Below are 24,694 nucleotides of genomic sequence, written 5' to 3'. Positions count from 1 at the left end.
AGATGTTTATCAGTTCCAAGTGGTAAAAAGGTAGATTTTCAAGCGCCGACACTGAAGGGAGCACTATCGAGGACTTGGTGACGAGACAAACATTCTGGCAGCGGGTCGAGAAGATAGTGATGGTATCAGACCATTGCATGAAGTGCTTTGGGCCTTAGACAACGAGAGGTGCCCCTAGATGGGCTTCTTGTATCATATGATGAAGAGGGCAAAAATTCAGATCAAGAAGGCAGATCCGATGTATGTCCACAAGTACATCGACATCATTGAGCAGTGGTGGGACTATCAGATAGGTAGGAACTTACAACTAGCAGGTAAGCAAGAATATTGAAAATTAGACTGCTCTTATACTTATACAATTTTACTAAGACAATAACGAACTTTATTTGCAGCATACTACCTAAACCCAAGGTTTCAGTACACCGTAGTTGGATATAGATGAACTTCTGGCCGCTCTACGTGATGTGATTTATAAGATGGAGCCTGATATAGAAGTCGCGGTTCTATGTTTAGAAGAGGCAAGTTAACTTAAGTAATATGTGTAAGTTAACTAGTATCTTTAATTATTAACATATTACAATACAGTTTTTTTTACAAATTAAATATTTAGAGAGAGCACTGACAGCTTTGGAGTCTCGGCTGCTATCATAAGAAAAGTATTAATCTAAGTATATTACACATCAGGAGGATATTTACTTGGCGTTAGATGGTTACTAATTTATACTATCTTATATGTACTTTTTTTAATATTTTTGCATTTGAATGGTGGATTCATTTTGGTCTGTCCGCAAAAAATCTTAAGCGGCTAGATATCCAGATCCTCTTCCAGATGGTCTCGTCGAGTGACTAAGCGCAACTGATCTACCTTCGCCTTCATCCACAACAAGTAGAAGAATCGTTTGACATATAAGTGCCTCAACGATCTTGTATATATGTTCACTATAATCTGAGGTTGAGGCTGAAGTGCATTCAGGAGGAAGTGGAGCTAAAGTACACAGATCCGATTTATAATACTTTTATTGATGAGGATGATTCTATGATTGGATGGCTTGTGGGCCAACAGTAGGAGCCGGAGCTTGATGAGCGAGGATTGCCTCCACGATCGGCCACTTTTGTGGCATGCGAGGTTAGGGTTGATGCAGGGCAATGAGCAGATCGCAATATTCATGCATCTTTCCAACGAATCAGCTACAACCATGGGGTCACTGGAGAGCCGGTCATCACATGATGCATCTTTCCAACGAATCAGCTACAACCACGGGGTCACTGGAGAGCCGGTCATCACATGACTCCTTGTCCGAGATATTTTCTCGGAGATATGATCAAAAGATATTTAGATGAGGCCACTATGTTACTTGATAGACTCAGATAGGAGGACGACATCCATCCTCTCAACATAGCCAGGCAGAGAGGCACGAAGAGTAAGTAGGTAGAGAGAGGCACGAAGGATAAACATGCAACGAGGGGCACGAAGGGTAAGTAGGTAACTGCTCAACAAACCAAAAAAAATAAAAGACACCTGCAGTTCTGGAGAGTGTGGAAGAGCCAGTTCACTCAGATTCAGAGACAAAGCTGGCAGTTCTGGTAGTCACGGATATGCTGGCCAAACAGGGAGTAGAGGATATGAGACTAGTTTATGAGATAGCTGCAGGATGGTTTTTGATTCATCGGTGAGTCGTTGTTTATGAATGCTACACAGGATAAGGATCACGGTGCATAATTTAGTAGAGCTCGTGAGAATACGATTGCATATAGGAGATAGGCTCTTCGAGGTCATTCAGGACACAGTGCAATGATCTTGCACATGGAGTAGGGTGTATAGACGCGTCATGTTCCGAGTTGTATGGTGGATCCTATTACTTGCAGCCACAAGCAGCCTATGACCTATGTGGATACAGATATAGATATGGTCGTCTAAGGTATCTTTCGATGGCTACTATCCTACGCAGCTCGAAGTATCTTATGGATCGAATTTTGCTGCTGGCTTATTTGGATGGATCCCTTCACAGATATTTTATCAACCAGAGGACATCTCTCAGAGCCAATGCTTCAGCGAGAGATCCGAGAGTGCTTATAACTCATAGCACATTCTTTATGGATGAATGTACAAGACTACGACGCCGTTTGGTTAGGATGGGCTGATGTGCCTTCTGATTATACTAATAATTCGGATATCTACGAGAGGCAATGCCACTCAACGAGATTTTAGATATCAGTATGCATATTCTACTTTAAATATATGTAATTGATTGTTTTATTTTATATTTTATTACCTCACTAGTTGATTTTAAAATATTTTGTTGCTTCTTATAGCATGCAACATTTCACCAACCATTTTATATTTTGTATCACTTTAAAATAACAAGATATATTGTTTAGGTTAAACCAGAATCACATAAACATTAAAAAAAATAAAAAAACATAAAATAAAACTTAAAATCATTAAAAAATTTGAGAAAGATTGATTTACTAATTAATTAATCTTGAAAAACTCAAAAAAAGGCACGTTAGTTCCGAACCGGCATGCCTAAGCGTACCATATGTCGGTACGGTAGCAAAGCGATATGGGTTCCGGTATTGGTTCGGCGGACCATGCGTGAAGAGTTTCCCTATCAGATTCTAAAGAGATTTGAGGAAAAGTAATCTTTTGGTCGTAGATTCGCTATCCTAAAGCTCAAATGTTATAAACAATTTTTCTGAACGTTATTAAGCATTAGATATTGCAAATGAAGTTGGGTTATAAGTTAGAACAGCTCAAAAGGCCTCAGGCCAGTGAGGTCCATTTCCAGCACCATGGGAAAAGGATCTTGTGTGTGTGACATTTGCACATGAAGAGTAATGTTTATGAATTACTGTTGGAGGTTGCGATGGCTCCTATTTGGCCATGGTGTTAAGATAGGCATGGTGGGACTGGCAGTTTAGTGTATTGCATTCAATTTTTGTTCTTTACCATGTGGTTTAAAGATCTAGTGGCTAAAACTTCCATTGGAATTTCGTTGGCAGATACTTCTAATAGTAACCTGTTGATTGCCACACAATTTGATCTTCCCATGGCATAACCACTGAAGTTGTCTAAAGACAACAACGGTTACTAATTTACTATGTTATTTACTGTCAAAATTATGTTAAGATTAGAAGTATTTTGGATGCCTATTGTATGTGCACATATTTTTATCAAATAGACTGTGGTCTTGGCGTAGTCCAACAGAACTTTGGGACCTCTGATTTCAATGTGCTCCATTTGTTCGAAACCAGCATATGATTTTCTGTCATTGCTTTGAGTTCCGAAGATAGCTTGGAAAGATAATTGATGATGCCCAACTCAAATTTCTTATTCCGTGAATCCACTCAACTCAAATTTCTTTAGAAAAATTTAGGATAAGTAGAAAAATTGATGAAAGTAGGGTTTGGGTCTCCATTTCTTTTATGAGTTGCATAATCTTTGTTTATACTAGTGATGTCCACCCTTGCACAATATAGATTGGATTCCTCTTCTAGTTAAAATAGGACACAACTTTCCTGAAATAGACATGACTAGTAAAAATAATCATGAAAAAAGTTAAAATCCTAAAGAAAGTAGATTTGGTTACCAAAAAAAAAAGAAGGTAGATCTCGACTTCATTCTCTCTTACTAATTCTTCTCAAATTTGGAGATGTCCAGTTAAAATTTTTCCCTAAAACGAAATTTTTTCTTTGATTGGCTCGTTGCAAAGTCTAAATGATAGAATTTGGCCTTGATCGCTCGGTGCACCGCCACACTTTTTAGAGGGTGGCGCCATATTATAGAGCTCGAAAAGCTATTTGATTTCAAAAAAAAAAAAGAAAAAAAGAAAAAGCACCTTAGGCATTCTATGGGCAAGTTTTGGTTCGCTCCTAGATCTTGCTCAATACTTTCTATAATAGCTGGTGATCCTCCTAGATCACTCCATTTCGGAGAACATGGCTTTGATATAAGTTAATCTCGTTTATGAGTAATCCACAAAGACATGCTTATGGTTTATTTTCATGCCAGTTAACTTAAGTCATCATTTGAGTATTATGTAAGTTTTGAACTGATCTTATCATTTGAATGTGATACATGTTCTTGGTGATATATTTTCCAATGCAAGTTTTTTCTTCATCATTAAATTTTGTGTATTGTATTCATGACAAAATCAGGCAAGAGCTTTCCAGTCGAATGATGATGATGATCTGGATGATGATTTTACTGATGATGAAGAGCTGCAGTCACCTATTGATGAGGTGGATCCCTTTATTTTCTTTCTGGAAACTGTCCATGGTAAGCATTGCCTTTACAACTCCAAATCAGTTCTTATTTTGGTGTCTATCAGTTTACTTCTTTTGTACATGTTACAGAACAAAAACATCTGACATGTAACAATTATGTTCAGCTATGCAAGGGTCCAATCCAACTAGATTTCAGAACCTGATGCAGACCTTGGACTTCCACTATCAGGCACTTGCCAGTGGCATAGCTCAACATGCTGGACAGAGAAGAGTAGAGATCGAGAAAGAGAAGCTGGAGAGCACAACTACTCAATGATAATAATCTATAATGCTGCTTGGATTTCTCTTGGCATTCTGGTTGTCAATCGATCCCTCAGTAGGGTTAAAACTGAGGTAGGTTGCGGAGTCCGGTGTATTGGTTCGCTCTGTTGTGGAGAACCTACAGAGCCTTTGTCTTCCCACAGTCTGATTGTCAGGGTTGTTCCATGTCCCTGCAATTTTTGCCTCTCCCATGATAGGAGAAACCGACATTCCAGATTCAAGGTGGGGAATGATCTGTTTATGGTAGTGCCCATGGCAATTCTGTTGTTGGTTGTGACAGCTTCTCTGGTTGAGGTTGTCATGCCTAACAGTGCTAGTTCTTTTCCATCTTTCTGTTCTTTTCCCCTTTTAAAGTATTCAAGCTTTATTTCTTGGGGATGAATTTCCCGTCATCAGCCGATCTGTCAGAGAGTTTTCATGCAAGTGTCTTTGTTTCAAACTGAGGGTTACCGGTACAAAATGTATTCTATCAGGAACTAGTATGACGGCAAATGAGAGGCATCTGAGAGGCAGTCATATAATTTTGTTGCGTCAAAAATGTCTTTTTAGTTTTATAAGTTCGCTTTTCCTCTTGAAAGAAAGTCACTACCCTAGGTTGTATTTCAACAATCTATATTCTTTCCATGGCAGTCATAATTGGAGGTTAGTTGGTTTTGTTGAAGTGGGAGTTTTCACTGTTATCATAGTCATATTTGATTATCTATAAGAAGAGATTTTAAAGGCATGTGTGATTCATTTATACTGACATTGATAGCATAAGAATTACAAGATGCTGCAAAATTGTTTGGTAGATCATGATCAACTAGTGTGCTGGGGCTTTAGATGTTATTTGTAGTGTAATTTTGCTATCTAACTTGTCATGGTTATACATTTTTTGACTTTTATTTAATTTTGATATACTGGAATAAGTCATCAAATCTCCTTAAATATGTGCCATTCAGAGTGTTTTCCACATACATTCTCATTCAAAATATGACAGACACAGAGGTAGGGTAAATGTTCATCAAAATAAGACCAGGCGTCCGCTTATTGATCTGTGTCAAAGGTATGCATGGCGTCCGGTCTCCACTCCTAACCGAGAACACGCATCAACTGAACTCGTCGGGAACTTGGTGCCAACGGATATTGAAAGATAACCCTATCTCATTTCATAATTTGACGGGGGGCAAGGGGAATCTTCATTCAAAAAGGATGGGTGCGCGGTGGAGATGGTTCCGAAACCAACTCTAGCACATTGGCTTTATAAGCTTTAGACCCGGAGACTTTTAAAATGTGGCTTCTTGTTCGAGCATGCAACAAAGAATAGTGTGGGGAACAAGACTTTAAAGTTGGAGAGGGAGAGGGTACAATCTAAGGCGAGTCAGGGCCCCAACAAGGTTAGTGGTGAAAGAGTGATCCTATGATGCTAGTAGTGATAGGATGTTGAAATTTAAACTTTTTCAAAATTAATGGCTGTACCTGTTCGGGTTGCCTACGTACCCCTTCACAAGGAGGATCAAGCCACACGTAGTTCTTTTAATTTTTAAATTCGCAGTGGAAAAATCGAATCAAACATTTTAATTCTACCATGTATAAGAAATCAAATTTCAAAGTACTACTACAAGTATTTATGATCAATATAAAGGGATTGTTTAAACGATTATGCTAAAATCATTGCACAATTAACTTCAGATCTGAAATGAGATTATTAATTAAGTTCTAAACTCAATTAATCTAACACCCAACTAGTCTTCTTCGAATGCCCATCGAATTGGCTATGAAGATTACTCTGTGAAGAGCCCTAAGAGAGGTTTAACCCTCGGGGATTGGAACCTATAAGTGATACAACTTTGGATCTAGATTCATACCTTTATGAAATCTAAAAGTAATGGATCCGATGCTCGAGATTCGTAGCCACACACTTGTCTGGCCTCTACGAATAATCCACGCGAAGCTCCTGGAGTTATCCAATCCCACGGAAGTGCTAGTTTGCGCAGGATCGTCCTTTGCTGAACTTGGATCTTCCCGAGGCAATCAACTTTTGATTCACCTTCTTGGAAGAACTTGGAAGAATGGTTTGTAGGGATTGAAGAGGACTTAGATATGATCTAAAGGCTCTTATCAGGGATCCCTAATAGCTATGGCGAGATGGACTTAGAGGAGATGGAAGTCAGCCAAATGAAAATCTGAATTTTTCATGTTTTCAACACAAGGAATTTATCCCTTTTTAAAGGCACGCCATCTAATCATTTGAATTCGAAATTCAAATGAAAATCTGGTATCTTGTTGGTGCATGAAGGGGATGGTTGTAACAGGATAGATCCTATCTTGTTTGAATTCAAAATTCAAATTCTAGATGGTTCATGCGGGTGAGATTATTTGAAATGGATGGTGTTGATTTGATTTCATTCAAATTTAATTCGAAATCCCATTGATAATCATCTAGCCATTCTCCCACATGTTCCACGATCCAAATCCCTTCAGTTTTCATTGAAAAAACAAGTCCGGATCGAATCCCTTGAATTCAGCTCGTCCGCAACTTCCCGGTTTTTCAGAAGGAGTCGACCTTCCCGAGCTCGAGTCGACTCCAAGTCGACCCGAGTCGACTCCTTTCCCTTCGAGTCGACTCCAAAATCAACCCGAGTCGACCCCATAGCTTTACAGGTCGACCCTGGCTGAGACAATAGAGAACTTTTTCCCTTGATAAGCCCAGCGAGTCGACCCCAAAAAAACTCGAGTCGACCCCACCTGGAAAAACAGAAGAGGTCGTCCTCTAGATTCTCTGAGAGAGTCGACCCCAGCCTAAGCTTGAGTTGACCCCATCTCGAGTCGACCCCCTCTTTAGTTTGAGTCGACCCCAATCAGGTCAAAATCCTGATTTAACCCAAAATTGAATCCAATTCAATTTGGCTCATCCTTAGTCCATTTACTCAATCAAATTGAGTTTAATAGTAATCTAATTACTAATTAATTCTCCAAAAATTACTTTAATTATTTTATAGGATAATTTGCCAATCGAATTGACTAAATTATCCCTGAATGATTCTCAATTATCCATCAGCTATCTTGATCAATCAGGAAACTTCTATGCGTGTGACCTCATAGGTTCGAACCTACGCTGGTAGTACAGGAACGACTTCCTGCACTAATCGATGTGACCATCTAGCAATGGTACCCGACGTCCGGATAGGCCGAATATATACGAAGCAAATATTCTAAAACTCTGGACTATGGTTACTGTATAATTCATCCCTTTGACTCCTAATGCTAAGATGACATCAGAGTTCTGTCAACTCTCTAATCAGTACATCCACTATGTGATCAATTTTAGAAATTCTGTGACTCATCACAAAGATTATCCTGGCCAAGATTTTGCTAAATTGAACACAAAGTATTATCTCCTGTTTCCAGAAGTGGTCAATTTCATCTTGACTCACGTACCGATTTCGCAAGTACTTGAGTGCACCCAGTAACCTTCCGTTCTAAAAGTAAAAATTCTGCTAGTTCGGTACCGAAGTACAGTGAGTTGCTTACTAATCACTGTAATGATCTCAGGTCTGAGGGATACTTATACCCACATCCACTCGGAACATCTCTTGACAGTAGAGGTTCCAAAATTGGTCACGTTTAGTGAAATGTACTCCTATACTTCACCTGTGTGACATATCAGTATCTCCACACTCCTTGGTTAAGAGGACAACCAATGTATATGTCTCACAACGACCTAATCTCGACAATGCTGTTGTCCTATTAACAACATATCATTTGGTCGCGAATAGATTTAAGGACTTGAAGATAAATCCTCTTTTATCATAAAATAAGTTCTAAAGATTTCATCATATAAGAGTTCATTTGAAGATGTACAATAAAATGATGAATAATACCAAATAATACTTTATTAATTTGTCCATTTATTTACAAAATTCAATCATCAACATGCTGACGCTTGACATTTAGGATACAATTTCCAACAACTCCTACTTAGTCTAAAGCTAATCGGTACAGTATCTAATACCCATCTTCGACTTGTATTCGTTGAACTTTTTGATGCCGAGGACTTTGGTAAATGGGTCAGCCAGATTTTCTTCTGTATTAATTTTCTGTAGATCAATGTCACCTCGTTCTTTAATCTCTCGAATTAGGTGATAGCGTCGCAGAATATGCTTGGTCTGCTGATGTGCTTTAGGTTCCTTTGCCTGAGCTATGGCTCCAGTGTTAACACAAAATATAGAAACTGGACCTTCAATGGAGGGTGCCACTCCAAGCTCGGTGATGAACTTGCGCAACCATACGGCTTTCTTGACTGCATCAGGTGTTGCGATGTATTCTGTTTCGCATGTAGAATCCGCCACTGTGTGCTGCTGGGAACTCTTCCATTAGATAGCACCACCCTTAAGATTAAAGGTATAACCCGACATGCTCTTGCTATCATCTTGATCTGACTGAAAACTAAAATCAGTATATCCTTCAAGTTTCAAGTTAGAATCACCATAGACAAGCCACTGGTCCTTAGTATTTCTCAAATACTTAAATATGGTTTTTACAACCTTCCAGTGGTTGCTACCTGGATCAGACTGGTATCTACTCACTACTCCTAATGAGAATGCCACGTCTGGTCTAGTACATGTCATGGCGTACATTATAGATCCCACTGCCGAAGTATATGGAATTCTATCCATACTCTCTTTTTCTTGAAGAGTTGTCGGACAATCCTTCTTAGAGAGATTAATTCCATGGTCCATCGGAGGATAGCTTTTTTTAGAATTAATCATGCTGAACTTCTTCAGTATAGTATCAATGTACGTAGATTGGGATTATCCAAGCAATCTTTTAGATCTATCTCTATAGATCTTCATCCCAAGGATGTAAGAAGCTTCACCCAAATCTTTCATGGCAAATTGAGATGGTAACCAGATCTTTATTTCTTTTAATGCAGGGACATCATTCCCAATTAATACAATGTCATCCACATACAAAACTAGAAATATAATTACTGAACCATTGACCCATATATAAATGCAGCGATCTTCTTCATTCTTAATGAAGCAATATGTTCTGATTACCTTATCAAAATGTATATTCCAACTCCGTGAAGCTTGCTTTAATCTATAAATGGATTTTTGAAACTTGCACACTTTAGACTCATCTGCAAATGTAAAACCTTCAGGTTGTATCATATACACTTCCTCTTCTAAATTTCTATTTAGAAAGGTGGTTTCAACATCCATCTGCCAGATCTCATAATCTAAATGTGCTGTTATCGCAAACATGATTCGAATAGACTTGAGCATTGCCACAGGAGAAAATGTCTCGTCATAGTAAATACCATAACGTTGACGATATCCTTTGGCAACCAGACGGGCTTTATAGGTCTCTATCTTTCTGTCTGCGCCTCGTTTTCTTTTAAAAATCCACTTACACCCTATGGGTTTAATCCCTTCGGGTGGGTTAACTAATGTCCATACATCATTGACCTTCATGGATTCCATTTCGAATTGCATGGCTCCAAGCCATGCATCAGAGTCATGCCCCTGCATAGCATCCATATAGGTGATCGGATCCTCATCGTTTTCATCAATTCGATAGGATCCCTGTCTCGGACCAAGAAACCGTAGTATCTGTCAGACTGACGTGGTACTCTACCTGATCGTCTTAATAATGCATCTAAGATGGGTTCAGGATCTGCTCTAATCAAATTTGACTCAATAGGTTCAGTGGATGGTGTTGGATCTTCTATATGTTGAACTTCCATAAGTTCTATATTAGAGCTTCTGAAAGTTAATCCTAGGTTCTTCGGTGTTAAGCATGTTGATTTTTTTTTTTATTTTTTTTAAAAACCATGGCCGAACCTGATCGGGTTGCCTACGTACCCCTTCACAAGGAGGATCAAGCCATACGTAGTTCTTTTTAAGTTTCAAAAATGCAGCAGAAAAATCGAATCAAACAATTTAATTCGTGCATGCTTACAAGATCAAATTTAGAAATCTGCATTGTAAGAACACATAGGATTATACTGGAATCGTTTAAACAATTATGCTAAAACTTTATGCATGGTTAACTATCAAATCTGAAAGGTAAACACTCTATTTCGATTAATCTCCGAATATCCATCGAATGGATTCTGGAGATAACTCTATGAGGAGCCCCAAAGAAGGGTAAAACCTCGGTGAATCAGACCTAGACCCTGACTCCAAAATAAAAGATTAATATAGAATTAATACCTTTTATGATGGAAGAAACTTGTGGATCTGATCTTTGACTTTGCATCCACGCACACGAATGGCTTCTATGAGAAGTACATGCGAAGTCCTAGGTAGATCGTCTTCCGCGGGAGTGCTAGCTCGCGTAGGAACGTTGCAATGGCTGAAGCTTTCTTTTTCTAAACACTCAACCTTTGATTGTTCTTCAAGGAGATGGAGGATGGACGTGAAGAAGAAGGAGAAGAAGAAACGGAGGTCCTTAGAGAATTTTTTCAGAATTTTTTGAAACCTCTAAATATTGTATATGGTGAACCCTAGGCATGGGGGTCTTTTATAGACAAAAGAACCTCCCACGCCTCACACCAAATTTAGCTAATTAATTTGGCTGATAAAATTTCAAAAAATTCTGTTGATTTGGCAGCTAAGAGGAGATAAACATATCCAAATTTTGTGCATTTTGGATCCCTAAAAGATAGGAATTGATGCATCCAAAGTTCAGCCGCAGACCATCCTATTTCATGCGCCATGATGCAATCCCTACAAATTAGGAAATTCATCTAAATCTTTTTAGGAAGATTTGAGGCACCATTTTTATAGAAAATATATCCCCACACCTCCTCTCTTACCATGCCAATTTTTGGCCAAAAATAAAGAGGATAGGCATGGAAAATATTGGGGACAAATTAAGGTGTCATTCTTCTCCAAGAAGATAAGGATGTGTTCCTAAAATTTAGGGATCCTTCTCCTTATCCAATTCTAATTATTTCGACTCATAATCCTCATCAAATAAGGTCTTCTAATTGATTTGGATCAAGCCCAATCCAATTGGGTAAAGTTCCATTAATTGGGTCAAGCTCAATCTACTTGGGTTGAACCCAATCCAATTAGGTCAAACCCTGATGCGGCTCAAATTGAATCCTATTTAATTTGGCTCAACCTAAGCCCAATTACTCAATCAAATTGAGTTCATTAGCAATCTAATTTCTAATTAATTCTTCAATAATTCAATAATTATTTTAATGCAATTTTTGCTTAGGATAATTTGTCAATCGAATTGACCAAATTATCCCTGAATGATTCTTAATCATCAATCAGCCATTTGATCAACCTAGAAACTTCTATGTATGTAAGCCCATAGGTTCGAATCTAAGCCGGTAGCATAAGAACAACTTCTTGTACTAATCGAAATGACCATCTAGCAATGGTACCCGACGTCCGGATAGGCCGTATGATTGCAAAGCAATATTCAAGAACCCTTGGACTATGGTTACCGTATAATTCATCCCTTTGACTCATAATGCCAGGATGACTTAGAGCTCACTGTCAACCCTATAATTAGTACATCCATTATGTGATTAACTTTAGATATCCCGTGACTCCTCACTGGGATTACTCCGGCCAAGATTTTGCTAAATTAATCACAAGACATTATCTCCTATTTCCAAGAGGGGTCAATTCCATCTCGACTCATAACTGACTACGCAAATACTTGACTGCATGCAGTGACCTTCTATCACTGAATTAGAAATTCAGGTGGTCACAGGTTGCGGTCTTAGGTCAGAGGGCCAAACTTATATCCATATCCACTCGAAACATCTCTTGACAGTAGAACATTCCAGACGTGGTCACGTTCAGTGAAATGTACTACTACACTTCATCTGTGTGGCATACCAGTATCTCCACACTCTTTGGTTAAGAGGACAACCAACGTATATGTCACACAACGACCTAATCTCGATAATGCTGTCGTCCTAGTAACAATATATCATTTGGTCGCAAACTAGTTTAAGGACTCGAAGATAAATCCTCCTTTATCATTAAATAAGTCCTAAGAACTTCATCATATAAGAGTTCATTTGAAGATGTACAATGAAATGATGAATAATGCCAAATAACACTTTATTAATTTGTCAATTCATTTATAAAATTGAATCATCAATATGCTGACGCTTGACACTTAGGATACAAATCCCAACAACTCCCACTTAGCCTAATGCCAATCGGCACAGTATCTAATACCCATCTTCGACTTGTATTCGTTGAACTGTTTGATGCCGATGACTTTGGTAAATGAGTTAGCCAGATTTTCTTTTGTATCAATTTTCTGTAGAATCTGCCACTGTGTGCTGCTTGAAACTCTTCCAGCAGATAGCACCATCCTTAAGAGTAAAGATATAACCCGACACGCTCTTGCTATCATCTTGATCTGACTGGAAACTGGAATCAGTATAATCCTTAAGTTTCAGGTTAGAATCATCATAGACAAGCCACTGGTTCTTAGTATTTCTCAAATACTTAAGGATGGTTTTTACAACCTTCCAGTGGTTGCTACCTGGATCAGACTGGTATCTACTCACTACTCCTAGTAAGTATGCCACGTCTGGTCTAGTACATGTCATGGCATACATTATAGGTCCCACTGCCGAAACATATGGAATTCTATCCATACTCTCTCTTTCTTGAGGGGTTGTCGGACAATCTCTCTTAGAGAGGTTAATTTCATGACCCATCGTGAGATAGCCTTTCTTGAAATTAATCATACTAAACCTCTTCAGTATAGTATCAATGTATGTGGATTGGGATAATACAAGCAATCTTCTAGATCTATCTCTATAGATCTTCATCCCTAGGATGTCAGATGCTTCTCCCAAATTCTTTATGGCAAATTGAGATGATAGCTAAACCTTTATTCCTTGTAATGCAGGAATATCATTTCCAATTAGAAGAATGTCATCTACATACAAAACAAGAAATATAATAATTGAACCATTTGCCCATTTATAAATGCAAGGTTCCTCTTCATTCTTAATGAAGCCATACGATTTGATCACCTTATCAAATCGTATGTTCCAACTCCATGAAGCTTGCTTTAATCCATAAATGGATTTTTGAAGCTTGCACATCTTAGACTCATCTGCAGATATAAAACTTTCAGGTTGCATCATATACACCTCCTCTTCTAAATCTCCATTTAGAAAGTGGTCTTTACATCAATTTGCCAGATTTCATAATCTAAATGTATTGCTATCACAAGCACAATCCGAATGGACTTGAGTATTGCCATGGAAGAAAACGTCTTGTCATAGTCAATACCATAACGTTGATGATATCCTTTGGCAACCAGACGGGCTTTATAGGTCTCAACCTGACCGTCTGCTCTCCGTTTCTTTTTGAAAATCTACTTACACCCTATGGGTTTAATCCCTTCAGGTGGGTCAACTAATGTCCATACATCATTGAACTTCATCGATTCCATTTTGGATTGCATGGTTCCTAGCCATTTATCAGAGTCATACCTCTGCATTGCATCCATATATGTGATCGGATGCTCGTCGTTTTCATCAAGCTCGACCGGATCCCCATCCCGGACCAAGAAACCATAGTATCTGTCCGGCTGACGTGGTACTCTACCTGATCGCCTTAATGGTGCATCTAAGATGGGTTCTGGATCTGATCTAATCAAATCCGACTCAACTGGTTCAGTAGATGATGTCGGATCTTCTACATATTGAACTTTCCTAAGCTCAACATTAGAGCTTCGACTTCCTTCTCCAAAAAATTCCTTCTCTAAGAATACAGCTCTATTGCTTACGAACAACTTTTGTTCTTTAGCAAATTAGAAGTAATATCCTTTAGTTTCTTTAGGATAACCAATAAAGAAACATTTGTCAGACTTGGGTTCAAGTTTGCCTATCTTCAAATGTGTAACGTACACCAAACACCCCCAAATCCTAAAGTGAGAGAGCATCGGCTTACGTTTAGTCCACATCTCATGTGTTGTTTGATTTACAGACTTACTTGGAACCTTATTAAGAATGCAACAAGTTGACTCAAGTGTATATCCCCAAAAAGATATAGGCAGACTTGCAAACCCCATCATGGATCGAACCATATCTAATAGGGTTCGATTTCTCCTTTTTGATACACCGTTATACTGTGGTGTATCAGGAGGAGTCCATTGGAAGAGAATCTCATTTTCTCCTAGATATGTCAAAAACTCATTGAAAAAGTATTTGCCTCCTCGATCTGATCGAAGAGTTTTAATACTCTTTCCAGTTTGTTTTTCTATTTCATTATGATACAATTTGAACATTTCAAATGCTTCAGATTTATGTCTCATTACATATACATAACCATACCTTGAAAGATCGTCTGTGAAAGTAATGAAATATGCATATCCACCTTTGGCATCTGTACTCATTGGCCCACATACATCAGTATGTATAAGGATCAATAAGTCATTGGCTTGTTCACCTTTTCCAGTAAAAGGTGATTTAGTCATTTTACCAAGAAGGCATGATTCACAGGTTGTTAATTATTTACAATCATTAACATTGAGGATTTTCTCTTTACTTAATCTGTTCATCCTGTTTTTGTTAATATGACCTAGCCTAGGAAGCCAAAGATAAATATCCGTGACATTATCTATTCTAGGGCGCTTATTGGACTTGTACATCATATGAACAGGCTGTGACAAAATGTAAATGTCATTACTCAGAATTTCATTCATTACAGCAACACCATTCCAAATGATATTGCAATAATCCTTTTTTATTGATATTTTATAACCATTTTTGGCCAAAAGGCCTACAGAAATGACATTCAATAAAAAACTTGGACAATAGTGACAATCATTAGGATATTTACTTGAGAGCTGAATACAAGTTTAAGAATTCCTAAAGCTAGAACTGGAACAGCTCTTCCATCTCCAACATTCAGAAATCTTTTTTCTTCTTCAAACCTCTCATTGACTTCTAGTGATGATTTTGCCCTAGGTTCTTCGGCAGGCGTGTGGCGCCTCCACCGAATACCCTAGTTAGGTCCAACCATTAAATGATAGGGTTCAGTCTAATCAACTAATAGACGACCAAGCCCGAGTGTGGCTTGGCTCACCTGATCGCCTATTGAAGGTACACTTAACTCATCATATATTGAATGACAATTCCAATGCTTGATAAGTACCAGGCGTGTCGCACCTCCAATAATTATCAAAACATTGGACCTATTATCATCCAACTTAATGGGAGGCTATGACCTAGTTATCCCCATAACCATTTTATTTTAAAGACCTAATAATTTTAGAGAATTTCATAATTAGGATAGATGAGAAGATTCGGTTAGTCTAATTTCTTCCACTGACTTCACTAAATCAGATTAGACTCAAACCGGTTAAGGAGGCACCTAAATCAGTCAAATTGATTTTTCTTATAGGCATGGGCTAACTCGAATTATTAAGTGATTCAATCAAAATGTGATTGACCATGTAAGTGAGATCGGTGGAAGGGATATGCCATTAACTCGACAAAGACGAATAAGTGCGAGTAGCTCCCAATTAAATACCACCGGTCGAGTCTACCAAACTTATCTTAGACACCGACTGATTAATCAATTTCGATTTGATCACTCAAATGACTCAGACTCTTATCTCTAAGCCTAAATCAAGTTCCATCTTGGTCTAATCAAAGACATGAAATTGATCAATCTACAACTATTGTATTTGACCTAGAGTTTTCTTGACCTAATCTAGTTACTACTTAATTAGATTTGATCAATTAACTCTAATTAGACCATATTTGATTCTAACCCTAGGTCTAACCCAATCCTAAGAATTTGATTTGAGCTAACCCAAATGCCCCAAGAATTATGCAATGTCAATTAATTGAGTTACAATTCTATTTCATAACACTTAATTCTTAATTAAGTTTAGACTTATGAAAGTTTTGATCATTGCATATTTCTTTTTAATTACATATTAATTACAATATTTCAGTTCTTAAATCTTATTTTCAGATCTAAGTATTTGTAATTAATCATATGTAATCAGATTTAATTTATTTTTAAGTCATTATGTTTTATGTTGATGCATCACATATACATAACTACGTGAATTAATTCAAACAACATACATCTTATGTAATTTTTTTTTAATTTTCAGATCTGATTTGTTCTTTAAAATCAGAGATCAATTGAATCATTAATTTAATTTAGATCTAATCTAAATAATATTATGATTTTAGATTTATTTTTGTTACAAATCTTAACACAAACATGCATCATATGCATTCAAAATTTCAGATCTAGTTAATCATGCATAATCAGTAATTAAATCAATCATAAAAAATACTTTAGATCTAATCTAAGCATGTTCATGATTTTAGATTTAATTGCAAGAATTAAAATATAAAAGTTTAAACACAATCCTAGGTTCTTCGGTGTTAAGCATGCTGAATTTTTTTTTTTTAAAACCATAGCTAAACCTGATCGGGTTGCCTATGTACCCCTTCACAAGGAGGATCAAGTCATACGTAGTTCTTTTTAAGTTTTAAAAATGCAGCAAAAAAATCGAATCAAACAATTTAATTCGTGCATGCTTACAAGATCAAATTTAGAAATCAGCATTGTAAGAACACATAAGATTATGTCGGAATCGTTTAAACAATTATTCTAAAATTTTATGCATGATTAACTATCAGATCTGAAAGGTAAACACTCTATTCCGATTTGATGATCCAAAGATTGATTTAAAGATTGATTTTGATAATCACAAAACCTTGAAGTATAATTACTAATGTTTGTGTTGCAAGAAGAAAGATAATTTGTTTTGCAAGGAACATAGCAAGTTGGAAAAATACAAGAAGGCCTCAAAAGCTCTCAAAAAGTTGAAAGAGAGTTATACTTCATTGGCCCAAGTTTCAAGTTCAAAGGATTCAAGTTGGAGGAGCAAATTCAAAGAAAGATTCAAAAGAATAGTCCTCGAGTCGACTCCTAGAAGTTCAGAGTCGACTCTGGCACTCTGGAGTTTCAAGGAACAGTGCTCGAGTCGACTCCGAGACTCTGCGAGTCGACTCCGACTGAGAACAGACAAAAAGACAGAAAGTTGATTTTCAGTGCTACAGTGCTCGAGTCGACTCCTACTTCAGCGCTACAGTGCCCGAGTCGACTCTTAGCTATAGTGCCGGCAGACTCCTATTCACGAGTTGACTTCTGCTTCAGCCGAGTCGACTCCTGCTTCAGCCGAGTCAACTCGAGCACGCTGAAAGGCATAACGGCTAGTTTTTTCTCAACTCCAACAGCTCTATTTTTGTCTCTAATGGCTAGATCTTTGTTTCCACGCCATCCAAAGCTATAAAATCAATGGAAGAGCTAGGGGAGAAGTTAAGGAAGTGAGAGAGAACACATAGGGAAGAGATTTCAAGAGAAACCTTCCAAAAGCACAATACGGCCATTCAAAGCAAAAGAGAGAGAAGAAGAGCATCCGAATGAATCCTAAGGCTTCCTCTCCAACTGTGTGCTGCCTCTGTGATCCTCTACCTCGTGCAAAATCAGAAGAGGGTCAAGTAAAGAAGAAGACGAGTTCCCTCATCTACAAAACTTGTTTGAGGGCTTCTCTTTACTCTATTTGTTTACATTGTTATATCTGCTTGTTTAAGAAGCTTTGATTTGTTTTAAACTCTTGTTCTAATATCTTGTAACTTGAATCAAGGGGTTAAGGTTTGTTGGTAAGCCAAAGGAAAAATCAATGGTGTAAGATTTTGGTTGGTGAACCGAGAAAAACTAACTGGATTTGATTGTGAACCCGGAAAAATAATCGGATTGGTTCTAGTCGGTGAGCCTATGAAAACCGACCGAGTTCGTTGTGATCTCGTGAAAACAACAAGTTAGGTTGTGAGCTTGTAAAACAACCGGCTGTAATCTAAGGGATTATAGTAAAATTTTCAAGAGGTCTTGGGAAGTGGATGTAGGTGCTGGGATGCGCCGAATCACTATACATCTTTGTGTTTGTGATGCTTTATCTCTTGTATTTCATGCTTTACATTCATACTTGATTGTGTAATATCTCTAGCTTTGTTTCCTATTGATTTATAAGTGATTGTTTAGAACTTGCTTAGCTTCCACTCCATTCTTACCATTCACATAGATTAAAATTGATCATACAACTATAGATTAATTTTAGATCAATAGCACCCTAAAGCCATAGTACAATTGCTCTAGCTTAATTTTCCACTGCTTTACTTGTAATTGCCTAGAGCTTAAGTAAGTAGCATCTTATCATCCCGCTGCATTCAATTCAAAGTAAAAATTAGGAAACATAATTTTTAGAAAATCCAATTCACCCTCCCTCTTGGGTTGTCATCTTGGGCAACAAGTGGTATCAGAGCAGGTACTCTAAGGTTAATTGTTGATCTCACGATCAAGAGCCAAAGATCATGACAACTCAAATAGATAGTTTTCTAGGAGAGGGATAATTAATTGATACACCTCCACTATTTAATGGCATAAACTATACACATTGGAAAGCACGCATGCGCATTTTCATACAATCACTTGATTATAATTTATGGAGCATTATAGTCAATGGGACACACACAAACACTAATCATAATAAGAAAATGGCTCAACAAAATTCAAAAGCCATGAACCTATTATATTGTGCATTAGATGGGAATGAGTTTAATTGCATATCTTCTTGCATAACTACTAAAGACATATGGAATATGCTAGAGACTAAATATGAAAGCACTAACATTTTTAGTGAATCTGAAATTAGCTCTAAAGAAGAAGAGAGGCAAGGTGATATTGAAAACCTATGCCTTGTGGCACACAAGGACGAGGTATGTATTGAAACGCAAAGTGTCTCCTCTTCTGAATATGAAGTATATGATAAACTTGAAAATGAGTTTAAACTTGATGAGTTACATGATGCATTTCTTGATCTAATAAAAGAACTTAAGAAACTCATTTGTAAAAACAAGAACCTGAAGAATGAAAAGAAAACCCTAGTAAATGAAAAATTGAAACTATCTAGTAATTATGAAACACTAATTAAGAAACATACTAATGAAACTGAAATCTTAATTAAAGAAAATAAAGAACTAAATAAGAAAAATCAACTTCTTACTGAAAGCCATGATAAACTTAAGAAAAATAATGAATTGCTTTCAGAAGATAATAGAAAACTAACTAAAGAAGTTGAAAATTTGAAACCTATTGTTGAAAGATTCACTCTCAGCTCTGAAAAATTAAATTCAATGATAGAAAATTCAAGAGCTGGATATGACAAAGTTGGATTGGGATATCAACCATGGTACATCCAAAAATCTTTCAAGAATATGTTTGTTAAATCTTCCGTTGCCTATCCTAAAATAGATTCTTATAAATATGATGAACAAAAATTAATTAAAATCTCTTCTGTTCATCCTAAAATAGTTTTTCATAAATTTGATGAACCTAATGAACAAAGTCAGAAAATTAAAAATTCATCATCTACTTATGTTAAATCTATGATTGTCAAATTTAACAAGAATATGCAGAAATACATATCTTGTAATCCTAAAATCTGCAAGCCTATGGACAAAATAGCTATTAAGAAAATATGGGTTCCAAAAGGAACAATAATAGCTAACCTGCAAGGACCCAAAAGAGCTTAAGTTCCTAAGTTGAAAAATCTGAATATTTTCTGCAGATGTGTCTAGCACTCAAGACTCCAACAAAAGATGTTAATTTGGACATTGTGTGCTCTAGACATATATTAAAGAATGAAACTTAAAATATACTTAAGAAAAGTAATTGAAATGAAAAGAATAATGAAATTAGTAATCCTTGCATCTCATCATTCTCTTTGCCTTAGTATCTGATTAAAACATGAATTGCAGGTATTAATCAATTTTGTGATATAGGTAATATTTTAAAAATATAATCAAATCACTTCATTTTATAGTATGCCTTATTGTTGGAAAGTTGCTAATGTTAGAAGTATGCCCTAGAAGCCAATTTGGCTGACGCATTATTTTATTCTAGGACATAATTTTGTACTTGACTATTTATTATTGAATAAATAAAAGGCATCTTTTTCATTCATATTATTTATGTGTCTATGAATCGTCCAAGAATTAATAAGATGATGATGCATATTCTTAAGAGTTAAGAATTTGAGCCATGCATCATTGGTGATTAATTTCTGAATGCTTCTGATCAATGGATCATCATGAGGACGGTGATCGATCCGATGAGATCAGTGCACACATTACTTTCCTTACGGATGGACGAGACTCGAGTCCACAGTGTAGGGATACTGAAGTGATAGTGCAGGTGCTTGTTAGAGAATAGGGGTACTGAGCATGACCAAGACAAGAAGTCACTTGGATGTCTATCCACTCGTCAGTGACTTGCTTGATGTTGCAGTAGTATGACTGGTTCTTTGACCTGCGATGCTTCGGCTACTCACAGTGAGGTTATTATAGTTTGACTGCACACATACATGGTCTCTAGCCATATGGGTCCATGCAGTGTAGATTGGCTGCAGTAGGTTCACTGTAGGAGTAGGGTATGCACCTATAAGGAATCTATTGACCTTAATAGATAAGGAGAGATCCTATGTGATTTATAAGACTGAGTTCGTAAGACCTCGGCCGGGGAAGATTGTACAATGGAGAAAGAGATTTCCACTCTTGAGCTTAAGTCGAATAAATCTTGACATATGACAGGCGATGGGGTTTGACGAGTTGTCCATGACCTCCGCCCTGTAGGGATCCACGATAGAAGGACTGTATCACACGATAACTGCACCTAGAGGTTCATCATTCTATTCTGCTGGGTAGCCACTACATGCTGCTAGGTGTCACTGGTGGATGGTGAGACTCACAGGGATTATCTCGATGGTCGATAAACCCTAATGAGTAGAGTTGGAACCGTTCCGACCCATTGAAAGGAGTTTTCAATGATATTATGATAGAGATCACAATATATCTCACTACCAGTCAGAATAGAACCTATGGGGTCACACACACTAGAGGCATTGACCGATCTGATAGTTGAATCGTGATTAGGAATCACAAGTAATCAATTCAATTGATAATCAGTTGAAGAAGGAACAATGGAATTAATTAATTGGACTTAAACACAAATCCTACTTCGAGTAGGATTCCTAGAGTCCTAATTGGATTAGGATTGGAAATTCTATTTGGAGTAGAACTGCGATTCCTACTTGGAGTAGGATTTCTACAATCCTAATTAGATTAGGAGTTTTGAATTAAATTTGGATTCCTACTTGGAGTAGGATTCCCAGAGTCCTAATCGGATTAGGACTTCGGATTCAAATTAGAGTCCTAATTGGATTAGGACTAAAATTAAATAAGTCCTAATTGGATTAGGGTTTCTTAAGTTCCAATTAATTATTAATCTCATGAATCAACATGACTCCTAATTGGGTTAGGATTGAAGAGTTCAATTAAGTCATGGTTCATTCAAGTTCTAATTGGATTAGGACTAGTATAGATTGAATCCAATTGATTCATGATTTGGTTAAACCCTAATTAGATTAGGACTAAACCAAATAGGGGCAAAGGAGGATTAGGGCAACACAAGAAGGAGGGGATCACGCCCCTCCTCCTTTTCTTCCTTGGTGCGGCAACACAAGAGGGGCCGGCACCCCTCTTGGTAAAAGATCAAGGGCTCCTAAATTGTAGGAGCCCTAGATATCTATAAAAGGGGACTTGGGCGGCACCTAGGGCATTCATGTGAAGCCCTCCTCCTCTCCAATTCGTGGCCTCCCTTCTCCTCCTCTTGTTTCAGCCGCAAGCAAGGAAAAGCAAAGAAAAGGTGTTGGCGGCATCCTCTTCCTCCCTTCCCGCATGCAAGGGAAAGAGGCTGCAAGGCTTGGTGATCTTCTTCCTTGAGTCCTCCTTCATCTTCCTCCTCCCAAGTACATTCAAGAGTTGAAAAAAAGGGAGGAGATTAGCCATCAAAACCAATCTCTGCAAGGGAGCTAGCACCCCGGGAAGATTGAAGCATTTGGATCGACCTATTGCTTCGTGTGGATACCCGTAGAGGCCGGACACTTGAACGGCTTCAAGCGAACCTTCTTCCAAAACCACGATCATCAGTTTGCGGTGATCATCTACCCGCACAAAGGTTAAGATCTGATCTTCTTAATGTTTTTAAAAGTTTTTAATCCTTATCTAACTACGAACGGTTTTTGAACAATGTTCATGCGATGAACGGTTGATCCCGCGCATGCCTCTTCTGCTGCATCTAAATTTTTTTTAAAAATTTTCTGCGGCATGGGCGGTTTCAACAGCTAAATGATTAATTAATTTATTAAGAATAACACAATGAATTCTCTATATGCTTGATTGAGAGTTTTTATCCATGGCATTATCTTTTATTGATCATAGACATGAGAATGTATACTTGGTATGCCTTTGAATATATGCACTATGAATACCAAGATTAAAGAAATCACTTTTGGCATATAAAATCAACTCATGCTAGTATGTACTTAATCTCAAAAGACTTTATCATTGGCTTAGATTAATTTCTGTAAGGTCAAAGTTTGCTATGCATGTTAACTAAGGAAACAAATAAGAATCAATTTCTAAATCTAAAGATGTTGTTTCCATCACTAAGTTTTCAAAAGCTTACATTGGATTTGTTCTTGGCAAATAAAATTGAAGTATTTTCTGTATTTGCTAAATCTTGTAAAAGCCTTTCAAATAAAAAATGTTTCCAAACTGTGAAGATAAAGAGTATCATGGCACAATGTTGAAAATCAAAATTCTGATAAGGTTTGCACAGAAAATAATATTGAATACAATTGTTTCTGCACCAAGGACACCATAAGTAAAAGAGGGTTAATAGAATCCTTGAAGAAATGAAAAAGACAATGTTGTATGATAGTCATCTGCTTGAATGATTTTTATTAAAAAGCTATCATCACTGCTTGTCATACATATGGTTTCTATTAGATCTATTTTTGATAAAAACTCCTTTTGATCTTCTGAAAAATAGAAAATGAACTATTGCATATCTTTCATATTTTTCAGTCGTACATGTTATGCTTGATATGCCATAGCCTTCTCCGTAGCCGCAGCCAAAGCTAGAGGGGCTTAGAGAATATGAAGATTCCTTGGATATCATTCATCAAGCAATGCATATAGAATATTCAATGAAAAGATTCTAGGTGTAGAAATATCAATTCATTTTATTCTTTATGAGACTAATGATCTTTCATCAAGACACTAAAATCAGATTATTTGATATGTATATGATTAATCTTTTTGCTTACATATAACAATCTGAAACTAAAACACCTTAAGAATGAACAAGATTATAATTGGTTGAGTTAAACTAAATCATTTTTTTTAAAGAGATAGAATTTGAAATCTTGCCGATGAAATCTAAAAACTTGTTAATAATTAGAACCAAATTGAGTTTTTCAGAAATGCACTTAATGAAGAAACATTGGTGACTACTAAAAGATTCAATCAAGAAAAGATGAATAGATCTTGATGAAATTCTTGCATGATTAAAAGTAAAGATCACCATTATCATTTGCTTTCTTTATGAGCTTTATATTCTATCAAATGAATGTGTAGAATGCACTCCTATGTGGTTATTTCATTAAAAAAGAGATCTATGTAAAATAACCATCTTATTTGAAAACACTCATTACAAATATGATAAAGCAATATGTGATTTGGAACAAGCACCAAAAGCATGATATAAAAAGCTTGAGTCACTTTTTTGATAGAAAGTAATAGTGATAAATCTATGCATCAAAAAGAAGAATTTGTGATATCTTATTTGCTCAAAGTATACATTGATGACATCATTTTTGGTTCTACTAATGAAGATTTATATGAAGATTTTACTAAGCTCATGCAAGGTGAGTTTGAAATATGTATGATGAATGAATTAACATTTTCTCTCGAACTCCAAATTAAGACAAACAAGAGAGAGGATCTTTATTGACCAAAGTTAGTCCACAAGAAAACTCCTATAGAAGATTGGCATGAAGAAGGTATGTCTATGACCCCATCTTGTAGAATTTGAAAAGGATGAGCAAGGTAGATCTATTGTTCTAAAGCTGTATTGAAGCATGATAGAATAATTATTTTATCATACAGCTAGTAGACCAGATTGTATGCTCATTATGTGCCCTTGTGCAAGACTTCAATCTAACTCTAATG

General features: G+C 36.9%; 1 protein-coding gene across 1 annotated transcript in view; it reads left to right on the top strand.

Annotated features, from left to right (window-relative positions):
• The window catches only part of LOC103697654 (importin beta-like SAD2), a 51,636-nt gene extending 46,364 nt beyond the window's left edge, over positions 1-5,272 (top strand). The window contains exons 21-22 of the mRNA XM_039116547.1: positions 4,159-4,279; positions 4,392-5,272. Coding sequence (XP_038972475.1) covers positions 4,159-4,279; positions 4,392-4,543 — 273 coding nt within the window. The 3' untranslated portion in view covers positions 4,544-5,272. The remainder of the gene's footprint in view (positions 1-4,158; positions 4,280-4,391) is intronic.
• The last annotated feature ends 19,422 nt before the right edge of the window (positions 5,273-24,694 follow it).

Source organism: Phoenix dactylifera, unplaced genomic scaffold, assembly GCF_009389715.1.
Source record: "Phoenix dactylifera cultivar Barhee BC4 unplaced genomic scaffold, palm_55x_up_171113_PBpolish2nd_filt_p 000101F, whole genome shotgun sequence".
Lineage (NCBI taxonomy): Eukaryota > Viridiplantae > Streptophyta > Magnoliopsida > Arecales > Arecaceae > Phoenix > Phoenix dactylifera.
The sequence above is the reverse complement of the archived record's forward strand: the minus strand, read 5'-3'. Positions and strand labels throughout refer to the sequence as shown.